Below are 16,240 nucleotides of genomic sequence, written 5' to 3'. Positions count from 1 at the left end.
CAACAACATTGTATTTCACTCTTACTCATTATATAGCAACATCCAGTCTACAAGAAAGGGAAGAGAAATTACCCAGTCAATTACAGGTTATTGGCACAATTGGATACAAGTGGGAAACTCTGACTTCGTGGTCCTAAAGGAAATGACCATTTGGTTAAATGAAAGGAAGATTTTAAACAAACTCCAACTGGGATTCAGGGAAGGCTCAGGCACCACCCATTGTCTCTGTGTCGTGGACAAATTAATAAGGAAGGCCAAGGTAAAAGGGAGTATAGGGTTGTAAGTGGTGCTGGTGGACTTCAAGGCCGCCTGTGACACGGTTGACCATGACCGCCTGATATACACATTTAAAACATTTAATTGCCCAGAGAACCTAGAACAAGTAATTTGTTGCCTACATGAGGGCAGCACGATACAGGTTAAGTTAGACAGCAGAGACGCCTATATACTACCTACCGCAGCAATATGGGGGTGAAGCATGGATACACTTTGGCACCTATGCTATTCAACATTTACCTGGCAGACAGCCCTGGCCACCTGGCGAAGGCCGATAATAGCCCCCCGAAGTTAGGTGATGATAAAGTATTCTGCATTATGTACGCGGACAATGTAATAATATGCGACCATACATACAGAGGACTAAAAAAAATCACTAGAGGCTCTGTCTAAATACATTGTACAGAATGGCCTAACCATTAACCTCGAGAAAACTAAGATGATGCATTTTGAACACAAAGCTGTAAAAATACCTAGAATTGATGCAATGGGAACCTTGACCTAGAGATAGACACTAAAGAGGACTACGCTCCGATAATAGCTGATAAAAAACAGAAGGCAATTGCCCTCACACCTATGACTGCCAAACATGTAAAGGAAGCTGCTGGCTATAGCTACTGTGGGGCCTTATTGCTATACAAACAATGTGTATGTGCTACCATGTTGTATAGCTTAGAGGCTCTTTGTGCGAGATCCTTTGTTTGACTTAAGGTGGTGGAAGGGAAGGTCTGGAAAAGAATACTGGGAACTCCCTGCATGTGTCCCTATTGAGGTAATTTGATTAGAAATTGGTCTGATATCTCTGTTAGGTAAGATTTTCATAGCAATGATAAACCTTCCTGACCGGTGTCAACCCCAGCACTTTTTGATTTTACTGGTGGATTATTTTTCCTTATACCTCTGTGAGTGGGAACATTTTCCCACACTCACAGAATATTTTACTCTTTTTATGGTTGTCATTTTTAAGACTCTCCATAGTGTCTTTTAAAAGTTATCCTCTTATTACCAAAAAGGTGTCAAAGTGCCTATTGTTGGTGGGTTGCCCTAGGGGCTCCCCTTTTAACCTTCTCTGACTAACCCTGTGAGAACTGCAGTTCCCAAGGCTAGAAAGGCTTTGTGGATCCCTTTTACATGTTATTAGATGAGACCAGCACCCCCACCTTGTGTGAAGTTCTGGGGAGATTGATAGTATCCCATTTCTCATTTTGAAAGTAACATTTATGTTACAAGGACAAACTTACCTTTAATGGCTGATGGCAGTGAATCGTTTAATTTGGTGCACCTTTACTGCAGGCTATTTGCACAGCCCCGGTAAAGGCACTGATGGGTGCTAATTTTACCAAAATGGCCCCTCTCTTGTTTTTCGCAATTTTACTGTTGCTTGTCCTTTCTTGTTCCTTCCCCTGATATCCAGGTTGGGAAATTCCTTTATATGATTTTTACCTTTGGCAGGAGTCCTATGGACTGCCCGCACAGGCTCCAGAGTGTCGGTGAAGGCAGGAAGTGAGGGAGGAGTACAATACTCTGCAGCCCTTCGTCTTCAGCCTGAGTGCGAGATTCCTGTTCAAATTGGGAGGCTGGCTGTCCGGAAAGGATTGCCAACCCCGCCTCCCCACAGGTTTGAATGTTGCAAGGCTGTTTGATTGGCTGGGTTCCTGCATAAAAGTCCAAACCTGGGAGCTAAAGAGGTAGTGGACCACTGGAACCAAAACCAAAGAGGAAGATGAAGAATTTGCGGCTAAAACAATTTCCAGCGACCGGAGAGCCTGGTGTGTAATGGGAGTCTGCTGTAGCCCTTCCTTCCAATCGACCTGTGGACTCCAAAAATGACAACCCTGACTATAGCCTAGTGAGACCAACTACAGAGCCACATCCAGCCACGAGGAAAACCCAGCCTAGAGCATTCCCCGTGATCCTTGCTGCATAAGTCCTTCCAGTGTCCTGTCTTCTGTCTTCTTGATGAAGGAATTCAATGACCAGGTTTTTTGGTTGCAGATCCTAAAGTCCTCCTGCTGCAAAATCTTCTTCTGTGCTGAGGTACTGTGTTATGCTGGCATGGATATTTACTGACCTTAAGTCTCTTGTGATTCCGGTGTAGTTTTGGGGTGTTTTTTGTGATTGGGAGTCCTCTCACCCAGGCCCATGCTGGAACCCTCCTAGGGTGTCTTCTGTGAAGCCCCTGGACCGTCAACTAAAAAAGTAGAGTACTTACAGTCTTCCCTAGGAACTCTGACTTTTGCTACTTAAGAACCTATCCTGAACTGCCTGTTTGACACTAGACCCTAGTCAACCCCCCCCCCCTGATTGCCACTGAAAACACTCATGCTCCAAGGGAAAAACTTCTAAGGATTGGGCCTTTTTCCTAGAAAAGAGAATACATGTTTAAAAGTGACTTACTTGCAAAAAAAGTTGGTTGGTAACTGTAACTCTGAGAGTGAACAGTTACACAAGTTATTACCTTAGAAATGTTCTGCCATTCTGAAAAGTATATGCAACATCTTTCTTTCCTTAGAAACAGTTTTGCCATTCTAACAGAAAGTAGATGTAAGGTTATTGTACTCACCTGTGATTTGGTTGTGCTTCTTCGCAAAAGTAACGCTGTTGCTTTTCACTTCAATATTCCTGTTAGGACAAATGTATGAGTGTCCCCAACTGGGTCTCGCTTCCCCTGACTTGCTGTTAGCCTGTCACAAATAAAAGTCTGTTTTAGGTTTTACCTACCTAGAATAACTGAGTCATTCATAAAGTCTAACACTGGGTTTTGCTTTCCCTGGTCTGTTGTAGACAGACACAAAAACAGTCTCAGGTTTATACCTGCCTTTAAGTTGCTGATAGCTTATGTAATAAGTGTATAGGTTTTACTTACCTTCAATATAAATGTGTTCTCCTAAAATAAGTTAGAGTTATTGCTTGCATTAGTCTGTGAACTGGAAAGCAACTGTAATTGAATATTACATCAAAAGGCTTTACTTACCTTGGATATAACAGTTATTCTAAAATAAGTTCAAGTTATTGCTTCCCTTTGTCTACTGAAAAGCAACTGTAATTGAATATTACACCACAGGGTCCAACTCCCCTAAAATAACAGTTATCCTGAATCAGAGGTATAGGTGTTTTACTGTTCCTAAATTAAGTGTTCCACTATTCACAAAAAGTTTATTGTCCAGTTGGGTTACAACGTAATTTCTTGCTGAGCATCACGGTACAACTGCTTTGGTATCCTACCCGATATTACTAAAAGTAATCTAAAACGTAACTACTGGTTTGACTTCCCTAGAACTCCTGCTAGGTGTTCCAAATTAGGTTATATGCTTCAGTCTGTGCACCTTCCAGCATAGTGTTGTGTTTTTATAATTGTGGTTATATATAATGTGATAGTACTTATTTCCCCAAAGATTTATCTGGGCCTACTTGTATTTAAATAAACCATTTATTTTTTACAATACATAGTGTTTCAGTGTTTCTTTGGACCATTTGTATTACAATTGCATGTTTACCGATTCTACTTCCTAAGATCAGCTTGGCTGCTCTATCTAAGAGGTCTTCTACATATAAAATCCAGGATCAGCCCCAAATGTCCAGGCTTGAATTTGCTGGGAACTCTTGCGTCAAGAAAGAGGAGATCCGTTTGCCAAACTGGTGCATGCCTCCTTTAAAAGAAATATACTGGTCTCCAAAATCTTTGGATGAATAACATTTCCAAGAAAAATCCTTTATTAAAAAATTGGGAGGCATGGGACTGGGCGGCAAACTTTGATCACATATCCAGTTTCAGACATGGAAGAGAAATCATTAACCTTGCCCAGAAGTTTAAAATCCCACGAAAATATGTGAAAGTGTGCTGTAGCCCTGCACTACGAAGATTTATACTACTAAGGGTAAACAAACTACTGGTCCTAAGCAATTTGGGTCCCTGGCTTGGTATTCCTGGTATAGAAAGAACCTGTTGTATATGTAAATCAGAGAATACAATAGAGACTCCACAGCATGTCCTCATGCAGTGTTCAGTAAATGGCTCACTTTATATGACTACACTGAGAAAGTATGTTAACCTGGATAGCATAAAGAAAGATGCATTTTTGTGGTATTGTGTGGATTCTGAAAACAAATCTGTCCTCATAGCATTCACGTGTGGCTATAGGTGAGCGAAAAATGGAATGCCTAGCTCCAGAAAATAGCCTACTTAATAGGAGATAAAGGTGGGTGAAAGGGAGACATGTATACAGTAAAGGGTAAATCAAGGAAGGATTTAATGATGTCATTTCTTTTCTGGTTTTTGACTTTAAAATGTATAATGGATATGTTATTAAGGATGTATATTGTTGATATTACTTTTTGTTTTTTCTTTTGTAAGATGTGAAAAGTTCTTTGAACCGAACACATTAAATAAAAGAATAGCAACATTCACACTCTTTCTATTCCTATCTAAACATTGGTCTTTATTCAATACATCACCCATTCCTCACTGGCTAACACGTCGATCTCTCCTCAACTTCTAAACCACAATTTTACTTCCTTACTATTCCATACTTCTATCCACATGAGGTCCTAATTTCAACCCAACAAGTTTGAAACTCATTGCATTCCAAATCACTATCACACACAAGCACACATACACACACTTCCTCGCCCATTTTCCATTAAACCCACACAACCCTCATACCTATGCACTAAATCACACCATTATAACCATTATTTTCCTCAAAACATCATAATGTCCCTACTTATTCAATCACACTACTACTCCCTTACTCACTAACCCAAGCCCATTACACCTGCACAGACTCTTACACCCTTCCCAACCACACCGATCACCACATTACACAATCACACAGCACTCTATTAATATCTACAATCACACCCACACACCCATGCAATATGTGCATATACATTACACAATTTTCGAACCCAAACTTTCTTTTTTTACCAACAGACAGAACAAAATGCCTACTAAAACCAACTCAGTAGAAAATAAAGTAAAAATACAGCAGATAAAAATAAAAGCAAGTCATATAGTTATCCACCTCTAAAACAATGTATAGAAAATATTAAAACAAAACAGCTAGTAACCTCACTCAACAAAACTAAACCAGCCACCATTAAAAAAGTAAGGCCCTTCTTGCAAAAACTAAAAGTAAAAAAAGGTACAAACAAAAGCAGAAGTACTAATGAACCTAAAATGATATCTACCAATGTCAATGTAGACACAGTAAAACCCTCCAAAAAATAATTTTACACAAATATTTCCACTGTAGAGTTCTTCACAATTTTATAAAGACAACTTAAAAGTCACAATCTACCCTTAAAAATGATCACAGAAGGCTAATCCTCGAAACTCTAATTGACAGTGCCTTTTTACTAAAGAGAAAGTTGTTTATATTGATTTTAAACAGAATGAAACCACTAACAAAATGAATCAAAAAATTACAAAAAGTACTTCTAAACATGTGATACATCAATATAGATACCTTTTCAAACTTCTATGAAGCTGAATGGATTCACACAAGCAGCACAGAACCATATTTCAATGAAGAGGCTTATAAACAAGAACAAAAAAAAAACTATTGCCATAGACAGTAATGGCCGAGGGTATGAAATGGTAGGAGACACCATTATGGCAAAATAAACCCTTGAAGAAAAAAACGTCCCAAACAAACTTTCAACTACATGTTCCTTTTGCCCAAACACACCGTCCAGTGTACAAATGGACATGCAGCTCAATATGTAACGTACGCCAACTATCCTTCAAATCTTTACAACAATTCCTCAATCACCATGTGAAACTAAGACAAAAATAGAATCAAAACTTTACAAACCATTGACTCCTGCCCACTGCGCAGCCACACTGGACTGCGAGGACATTCATTAGCCTACATTTCAGGAACTGGTAGCAAAAGCACCTTCCACCACATCAAAATGTTAGCAATACATTCCTCTATTCAAAATCTTGTGCATAGACTGTACTATGCAAAAAGTCCTGCTCTAAACCGCCAAAATTTTAATAACATTCTCCTACATGGAACATCCAAAGAACTCCTTCGAGAAATAGTGCGCATCCAAAGTAAATATTTATAGAAGCAAAGTTGACTTAGAAAATTCAGTAACTCCAGAAAACATTAGCAAGGGATGTCGCTTGAAGCGCCAGCAATGCACTCTTCTTTAGGAGTCTCTGTGCGTAGCCTGGGATTAACGACTTGTAATGCCAGTTCGAGCGCCACTGCGAAACCCATAAGCAGTTGGTTGTGCGCTGCATTAACTTCTGAGTGGGTCAGAGGGAGTGGTGGCAACTAGAATCATCCAGGTATTGAGATAATCGGCACAGAAGCCCTGGCACGGGCGTCCCAGGGCTCCTCCAAATGGCGGCCGTCATCTGGCAAGGCTCCCACCCTGCCACCTAGCCCAGCCCCTTGATCATCTGAGAGTGCTCTGGGGGCAGGGAGGGAGGCACGCTGAGCACGAGAAGTCAGGAGGGTGCCCGGATGCCTCTATTTGCTGCCCAAGAGGTCCTGACGCTCTGAGTGGAGCGTGCTATGCTGCAGTCTGGGGATGTCGGTTTCAGCATGAAGGAGCCGGAACGGAGCCGGCTGGCGAGCGAGGTGAGCATCGTGGGTGCGCCAGCAGGACTCAAGGTCCCTCAAGGAAGATGCCTTGCTCCCGAGGCGATTTCCAGCACACATGGGCACGAGGAGGACACCCAGCTGGGGTGCGCAACCCATCCCAAGGCCATAAAGCGAGGAGGAGCAGTGCTTGAGGTCGGGGGAAGAGGAGCCCTGGCCAGTAACATAAAACTTAGCAGCATGACACCCCCAGAGGATGGGGACAATTGAAAGGCCAGGGGATCACCCTGTAAGGCAATGGACTGGAGGGCCCTCCCTCGCTTGACCCAAACCCACTGGGGCAAAGAAAGTAATAATTGCCCATAGGTGAATCAGCCCTCCGTAACGAGGGACCATGGGAAGGTATCCATTATCTGTTCTGGTGATGAAAGAATAATGTATCAGACTATTCAAACAGGTCTTCAATCCTGCTATATCCTTCATTTAGTAAGAAAATAAAAATGTCCCAAAATTGTGTGTCCAAAACACTACATGGAATTCACTAGGACTACAAAAATGGAATTGCCCATATCAAAAGTCCATTCAAAAACAGAGTTTTCCGAGGTTTATCCGCAGTTAGTCCCTTCATCCTAAATGCTGCAGATCAACGTATTAATCTCAAGAGCTTGTATCTTTTCCCCAGGGGCCACAAGTTCATTGATTACAGCTATCATTTTTACATTGGTGTCCTGTTAAAACTGATTGCAATCACTCAATATACATGAGGTGTCAATAACCAGCTTGGTGGCGATTTGACAGTTTTGTTTATTAAAATGGTGCAGCTTATTCCATGTATACAAGTATGCAAGACCCGAGTATGGCAAGCAAGCAGTGGATTCGTCTCAAACTGCAGCTCTCTTACAGGGTAGTGCAAAAATGCTTTTAGGGCCCTAGCGCTGCTAAAATGTTATCACTGCAACACTCCTCAGAATATACCCGAACTGCAGTTGCTTCTGAAAATATGCTAAAAACACCACAGCATGTCAGGGAGACTGCAGGTTAATGCATGGTAGAAGAGGAATTAAAAGCTTATGAAAATGGCCTCAAGCTAAAGGCGAACACCTGCAGCATCTGGGATCATTGTGGTAAGGTATTGGAATGGCCAAATTTGAATGCAATTGAACCCAAAGCAGGAAGGAAAGGAAAGAGGGGAAGAGATCAAGAAAGAGGAACCGCCAGGTCTAAATTCTCATCAGTCACGGTTTTGTTAATTCTACAAGAAAGTGAACAACAAATTAAAACACTATTGTGTAAAGGCAGAAAGGTAATCTTGCATAACAAGGTATCAAGAACAGAAGACTGAAATCTATAACAGCAAAACCGGTAGGCTGCTTGCAATGTCAGGCAGGAACACACAAATGCTGGATTGGAAACAAAATCGCTAAACAATTTAAATGAGACGAGAGAGGCTTGTGAGTACTAAAACAGGCAATGCCCATTAAAGTAACTATTCCAAGGAGGCAAAAACAGAAATTACAGTTATTCACCATGGTGACAAGAGCACTCATAGTCCATAGTCCCCCTTAACTCCATCCTTGTGGGCGTCCCCCAACATGGGGACGGTACCGGAAACTTTGGGAATTAAAAATGTAGCTTCCCCTTTAAATTTAGTACAGTGTGCAGGGGAGCGGCCTCGGGCACGCCCCACCGAGGCCCTGCCCTCCGGCGCATCCCTGCAGTCCCCTTCTAACACATCGGACAGTTAGCTTGGGAGCTGGTAGCCTTAGATAAACTATGGTGACTTGCCTAGGGTACGCCTATTAAATCATTATTTTTGGACACAGTTGTGAACTCCTCAGATTCCAAGGCATAAATTAGTTTTCAAAAATTGATTATAATAGTTTGCTAATCAAGGTTTTCTTGATAATCTACTTTGATTAGCAATTTTGTAATAATATTTTTAATGTCACCATAAGAATTTTGTATACAAGATAATAAATGAACAACAATACAGCATATTTGTGTACAACTGAATTGAGACATTAATGAGATAAGTATCCCTAAAATGCAAAGGTTCGCTGCATGAATGAACACAAATAAATATGCATCATAAAAAGACTCTTAAAGCAGATTTCAATACAAGGCTCTGAGCAGCTAGCTACAGTTGGTGTTCCACGGTACAATGCCACGTATATTGTTATGCATAACCCATCATTTGCTGTATAAGGAGAAGATTGAATGTTTCATAAATCTGAAAGTTCACGATGTTAAAGGAAAGTCATAGCTTGAGGCTAAGTACGTAGCATGGGGTTGCAGCAGGCAGGGTAATTGTCAACTTCAGGTGGCCCTTGCCTGTCATTGATAACAATGTTTTCAGTATGGCATTAACTACACTTTCACGGGAGGGCAGGGCGGGTAGTAGGCCTCAACCCTGAGCCAAGTAGGACCAAGCACATTATTCGAACCCTACCCACCAATGAAAGTTGCATTTTTCACAATTAGCACTCTGAGACGCATCCAGGGGTTGATACATTTTTGATTATTAAGGGAACCAGGCTTTGAACAATTTAAGCTTCCCTTACAAATAAATTACACATATGTCCGTGATTGGAAATAACTATTTCCAGGATCTGGAGGTCATCTAGGAGGGTCGCTGTTGAGTGGGCAGGGTGGTGGGTAAAGGCGGCGTGGCACTCCAGCCTGGATAACCACCTCCATGGACAGTGTTAAAGAATGGGCAGAGGTGCGGGTGCCCGGCATGAAATGTAGGTGGCTACTTGCTTACGTTTCTGTTCTCCAGATTGGCCAGTTCTACCCCGAAGAGGCCAATATATAATGCAATCAGAATCGTAGAGCAAAGAGTTCAGAAGGCTAACTACAGTGTATGGTATTGCAGTAGATCTGTGGATGGAACTATTGATAATTACTTAGCATAAACATTTAGTTAGCTTTGCATATTCATTATATAAAAGGAAAAAGTCAGAGAGTAAGAAGAGTGGATGGCAGAGCGGGCAGAGAACTTGGCAAAAAGGCATGGAATATCGTAGTTTGGGGCCATTTCCCTTTCAGTGTAGCTGGTAAAAAGCAACAGGGTGATACGATGGAATGACAAGGAGTTTGAGATCAGCTCATGGTTTGAGCACTAGTTGCACAGATGGCTACAACCAGCAGGTTACAGAATTAGTTTTGTATTTGTATTTAGTTTATTTGTAGTGCGCACCTTGCCCAAGGGTATCTGGGCGCAGAATTTAAGGGATTGGTTACACAAGGTTACAGGCATTCACAGCAATTTTCTCATTGGCAAAAGTGCAGCATAATGGTACAGAAACAGTCATACAGAAGATGAGATGAAGTTACAATAGTACAACAGCAATATGGGAAGACAATTGTTACAAGCAAGGATACTGAGAATAAGGCGTATCAAAAGCATGTGGCCATGTGATAATGGGCATACAAGTGCCTACTTATCAATACAGTCAAGAGGCTATAAAGACAGGGAACCATTGTTCAACTCTACTCACATGGGATACTGGTGTGGAGAACCCTGGAAGAAACATTGTCACTAACAGTAAACCAGGAAAGGGATCAGTTGTAGTCAATCCAGGCAGGAAAGTAAATCAGGAATGAAACAGTTGTTTTGAAGAAATGTGGTTGTGAAAAAAGGAGTTATTGAAAGAAACAGTTAACTTTATCATCCTGACAAACTGTTGCATTACAAAAGACATTTTCTGTGCTATACTGACAAAGGTATTCAATTGGAAGAATATTGTGGTATCTTTATAGCTGCCTTACATTCTGGGAAAAAACACTTTGTGGAGGAACCAGTTACTTTAATTTTTGTAATAAGTGTGTTGTGAAAGAGACATTTACTTTGCCAAGTGGAAGGACATATTCAATGGAAAAGACATTTCGTGTTGAACTGAATGGAACTTTGTTGAATCTAACTCTTTGCAAAATACTTCCTTAATTGATCCAGGGCAAGGGAACCACACCTTGGTCACAATAAGTACTTTGGGGAATTGTATGATTGAATTTGTGCACTGTTTTGTTGAACTGAAATCAGATATAATTACCTTGTACAAATTGGTTATATGTATTAGTGTGAATGTCAGATACATTTGGACACTCAATCATCATTCTTTAGTTTGCTAGGTAGGAACATTCTCTTTGGGATAGGAACAGATAGGCATTTATCTCACCCCTTTCTAATTTAAATAAAAGTAGAAACATTGAGAAACCCACAACTATGTGTCCATCTCCCATTTCGGACCCTCACACCACACATTTGCCTTTTAACTGCATATGGAATTTCAGCCTCTGTGCAAAGTGATTTTGGGGTGGGAGAATTGTTTCTTCGCACATTTATGTAATTAAAATGGGAGGAGATGTGGTGCTTCATGGGGCCATAATTCAGGCTTTGTTTTCAACTTGTAACTGTTTCTCAGGTTGGGAAACTGCCAGAAAATGAGCAGGTTAGGATTTCACAACAGATGTAGGTCTACAAATGTCACAAGAGGCTGCAATGTCATTCAACATGGTTTTAACAACTCAAACATTAGAAATCTGAAAGCATTATTCTAACCGGCCAGCGAGGGTTATTACAGTTGAATAACATGTAGACCTATTTCTTACGTTTGGAATTGAAAAATGGTGAAATATGTTTAATATGGAGTTAGATTTAGAATAGCAAACATTTCCCTCCATTACACATATATGATATAAAGGGTTCCTTACCACTGCGTCAAGGAAGAGGATGCAGCGCCAAAGCTCGGGCCTCGTCTCGCAGAACTGGCGGAACAGGAGTCGCCCAATTGGCTGCTTTTCACACAGGCTGGTGTAGTCTCTCTCTGTGAAAGACACAAAAGCATGGGCAATTGGTTAGAATGGTATGAACTTCTCTTCAACGTGCTGGAAATGAAAACATATCTCAGTTCAACACACAGAAGGCAGAAATGCTCTTAAGCAACTCCATATGAACACAGTCCACATAGAAACATTCTGTACAATCATTAAATTAATGTGGAATGTTGAACAACAGTAAATAAGGTTTTATTGAAAATAGATAATCATCAGACATTATGGTTGTTCCAATTTAAAAAATTATCTTTTATTTAGAAAAATCTCAAAGGCAACATTTTTGCAGTGTTTGATCAAATTACTTTTTATTATTTTCACATGATGACGAAGTTTACGCAATTAAAGTATCAACACTTTAAATGCACTTCATTCATTAAAATATATAGGATTTTTAATCAATTTAATTTGTTTAAAGTACAAATTAGGAATTGTTAAAAGTCTAATTAAATCTAAATTGTATTTAGTACCTACAAGCGAGGGAGGGAAGGAAATAGAATGGGACAAAGGGCTCCAGTGGCATAATTAGAAAAACCATATAGATCAGAAGCCTATCTATTAGAAAGAACGATAGTGACCATGCATTTATTTTTCTTTAGATTTATTTGAAAGAGTTCCCATTCAAGGCAGTTGTAGAGTTTTCTATTCAGATTACACACACCATTAAGAATTGTTATTCGAATTTCTCAAAATAATTCTCTTCCTTACACGGCAAAAACAATCGTACTCATTCTTTCTATATTCTCCTAAGCAGGAACATCATTGAAGACAATTGCTTGTGCACTTGGATGTACATAGATATTTCACACACATCTTCCAAAAATCTTTCTCAAACTACGCCCCCAGATGGTGGCACATCATCCTACCCCCACATGAGAGTAGCCAAATTCCTCCTGCATGTCAAAAAAGAATTGGATAATCATTACATCAAGGAACACATCACCCGCCCCAGATAAGGAAGCATCCAACTCCTCAGGTCCCTGTGGGCAGCAATATACACGCTCTCCCCATTATGTACTTGATCTCAACTCACCTCACCCTCTCCCAAATCTTTGCAAAATATAGAATAATCTGCCCTCCATGTTTAGCATCCTGCTAATTGATAATAAATTACGTACGCGATAAATGCAAATACTTAAGTACAGAAGACAGAAGTACACGCCTTCCCATCAGTCACCTATTATCTGTATGAGAATTCGTCCTAAAACATTTACATCTCTGACACACATTGGATGATACAATACAAACTGTATACATTTGAATCGGGAACCAATACATTTTCCTAAATCTTCTGTTGAATGAATTAGCCTTAATACTAAATCAGAACCTATCAATTTCAGGGGGGTCTTTCCAAACGTCATTCATTCCCATATCCTGTGTTCCCCTTTTGGTAAGGCAGTATTTTCCAGTAACAGAAAACAAGAGAGTAGGCTATTCCATTCTGTAAGTTTACCATGCTGCATGCAGTAAATTGTAACAGAGTGAGTGAATGACGTTGATGGGGGCTGTGAAGGCATCGTAAATGAGACACAGACAAAGCACTGAAAGTTTTGGGCTACAAACCGTTATTAAAATAAAGAAGGTTGGAAAAAGGCTGATCTTGCCCTAAGTGAAGGTGCGAGTTCCCTACCTAAATATAACTAAGGATAGTCTGCGTCAAGAAGTCCAAAGCAAATGCCTGTCTGTCTCCAAAACCTATACTTGCCCTCACACATCTCTGTATGCAATGTGTAGGGATGCCGGCCTCAAAACGGTAAGTGTTAACAAAAACGTTCTGAGCTTCGTCCAGCTCTTGGTCAAAAAGGTTTCCCTGATCATTCAAGATGGCCGCCGGCAGCAATTAGACGTGCAGACGGCAGCTCCCGTGCCCTGAGGCCTGTCATCTGGGACCCACCACCCCTGGGGACATTTGGCAGCTGAGTAGGAGGGGTGCGATGTTGAGGGGCCAGGCGGCACAGGACTTTGGTGCCGCAGACCCGGACTGCATACGGCGGCTGCGGTGTGCTCGGTGATCGCGAACGAGCCTGCCCACCTGCGGCGGGAGGCGCCGGCAGCTATCCATCGGCGGACAGGACGTCTGGTGACGCAGGAGGAACGGCGGGACCCTGTGGGCGTCTGCCCCCCGAGGAGCAGTCCAACACGGAGGGCCGTGTCGGCGAGTGAGAGCTGCCTCCAGGCGAGCGGGGCAGCACGACTCCTTTCCGCGTTGGGCGGCCGACCTCGGGAGTGAGGCGGAGGAGGGAGAGCCGAGCTGGAGGCGTAGTGGAGGCCCAACCTGGAGCGGGAAGAGAGAGGGGGGGGCTTTAGGGGAGCTGCTTACCGGGCCCCTGTCCCTCTCTGGCCTTGGTGGAGTTCCCGAGGGGAACGGAATATACTGGTGGAGCACAGGTCCCCCCCCGGCTGGAGCTGTTGTGAAGGGGCAGGGTCCCCCCCCTTTGACTGGTGGCCGCGGGAACAGTCGCCCCAAGTCAGGGGTTTGCAAGTGGAGGGGGGCCCTAAACAGCGTGCTGTGGAGAACTTGGGGGCCACGCTGAGAGGCGCTGGGGAGCGGGCGGATCTCCTTTGTCCCGAACCTTCGAGCCTTAAGGAGTGCAAAGGATCTAATGCCCCCTAGATCCAGGAGCAGGGTGCCGCGCTGCGGGCAGCAAGTGGGGGATCCCATGGGCACCCTCCCCTCTATGTGGTCAGCAATGGATGCCGGGGGCAATGATGGAGACGACAGCGGGCACCACAGAAGGCATACGGCCCACAATGACACCGGGAGCCGGGAACCTCTGACGAGGCTGGACCTTAAGGGCGAGATGCAAGCCCTAGGAGAGACGCTAACCAAAACCTTTCAGGAGCAGTTTCAGATGTTGAGGTCAGACTTAAGTACGGCCCTGGGGGAGCTGAAGCAGGAAGTGGCCCAGTTAGGGGAAAGAACGGACCTACTGGAAAGGGGTCTGCAGGAAGTGGAAAAGGATGGTACGACTAATGGGGAAGCTAGCGATCGCCTGGACCTAGCGACCCCTAACTTGGAAACCCAACTGGAGGATCTTGAAAATAGGTAAAGACGGGTGAATGTTAGAGTGAAACTCCTTCCAGAGTCGGTTGTGGACAGGGACCTGAAGGGAGAAGTTCAAAGAATCTTCATGGATCTGCTGGGCGAAGGGGACCCCGAGGCAATCGAACTAGACAGGGTGCACAGAGTGGGCCCCCTCCCCCGCGGGGAGTGGTCACAGCACTCAGCGTGGGAGAGTTGCCCTGAGAGGCTGGCAATTGGGAGGCTGGCGAGTGTGGGAGGGAGGGGGAGGAATTTGGGGCCCTTATTAGATAGGATGGAGGGAACAATAACCGAGGGCCTTCTTGGTACTCCGGAAGGCTGGCTGGTAATGGCGCAACAAGCCCAACCGCTCCCCTGAGGTGGCAAACACATAACGTGAGGGGGCTTAACTCCCCCCTTAAACGTACAAAACTGGAGCAATTTGTCAGGTCCCACAAGCCAGATGTGCTTGCATTGCAGGAGACACACCTGAGGAGGCGGGATCAGGGTCGGCTGCGTCTTAAGGGCTTTCCCCAGATCTGGTTTGCAGCTGGCCCCACGAAGAGGTGGGGCGTGGCCCTTGCCTTTGGAAGGAGCATTGACCTTAAGCTCCAGGAGGTTATCAGAGACAGCAACGGAAGGTACATTGTGGTAAGAGGGACTATAATGGGCTCATGCTATACTATTGCGTCTATATACGCGCCGAATGTAGGCCAAGACCAGTTTCTACGGGACACCCTGAGTACCATCGACAATTTCGCCAGGGGCCACGTGGTTCTCATGGGGGACTTCAATCTAGCTTGGGATAGAGTTAGAGACCGCTCCAGACGTGAGGAAGGGGGGGGGGGGTGGGGTGGCCTCTCCCCAACTGAGGGAGAGATGGGCAGGGGCTGGCCTCTGCGATGTCTGGCGATCATTGCGGGGGAGTGAGGAGGGCTTCACATTCCTTTCTGATGTTCATAGGGCACAATCCCGTATTGACTATATTTGGGTTTCCGCCAGTCTGATAGGAGAGGTAGAGGCAGTGGAGGTGGGTCCTCTAGGAATCGCTGACCACAAGGTCGTACAAATGAACCGGAGGTTGGGGAGACGTAAGCCGGGGGTGTGGGGTTGGAAATTTCCGGGGGAGCTTCTGAGGGATCCCGTGATATGTAGTGAACTAGACGTTAAGATTCAGGAATTCTTTGTGAGGAACACAGCCTCGGACACGAGTCTGAGTACAAGGTGGGATGCCTTCAAGGCTACTTTGAGAGGGGACCTCATTGCCTTGAAGGCGGAGAGGAATAGAGTGTTGAGAGGCTTGGAGACCCAGCTTGAGCAGGAGGTCGAGGCAGCTAGAGCCCAATTGCGGGAAACCCCCACGAGGAAGGTTTTTAGGGCCTACAGATTAGCAGAAGGCCAACTGGGGTTCTTGAGAAACAAGAAGGCGGAGGAAGCCATGCTTAGGGTGAGACAAACCTTTTACGCTAAGGCCAATAAGGCAGGCTCTCTCCTGGCCCGCCTCCTGAGGGGACAGAGGGAACGGAAAGTAATTACGGCCCTTAAGGACCAA

The 16,240-nt window shown here is 43.7% G+C and overlaps 1 protein-coding gene across 1 annotated transcript in view; it reads right to left on the bottom strand.

Moving 5' to 3' along the window:
- Nucleotides 1–16,240, bottom strand: part of LOC138491423 (G protein-coupled receptor kinase 5-like) — a 901,946-nt gene that overhangs the window by 448,377 nt on the left and 437,329 nt on the right. Inside the window, exon 3 of the mRNA XM_069617943.1 lies at nucleotides 11,547–11,659. Coding sequence (XP_069474044.1) covers nucleotides 11,547–11,659 — 113 coding nt within the window. The remainder of the gene's footprint in view (nucleotides 1–11,546; nucleotides 11,660–16,240) is intronic.

The sequence above is a fragment of the Ambystoma mexicanum genome, chromosome 10 (genome assembly GCF_040938575.1).
Source record: "Ambystoma mexicanum isolate Mex_15411 chromosome 10, UKY_AmexF1_1, whole genome shotgun sequence".
NCBI classification, from domain to species: Eukaryota; Metazoa; Chordata; class Amphibia; order Caudata; family Ambystomatidae; genus Ambystoma; species Ambystoma mexicanum.
The sequence above is the reverse complement of the archived record's forward strand: the minus strand, read 5'-3'. Positions and strand labels throughout refer to the sequence as shown.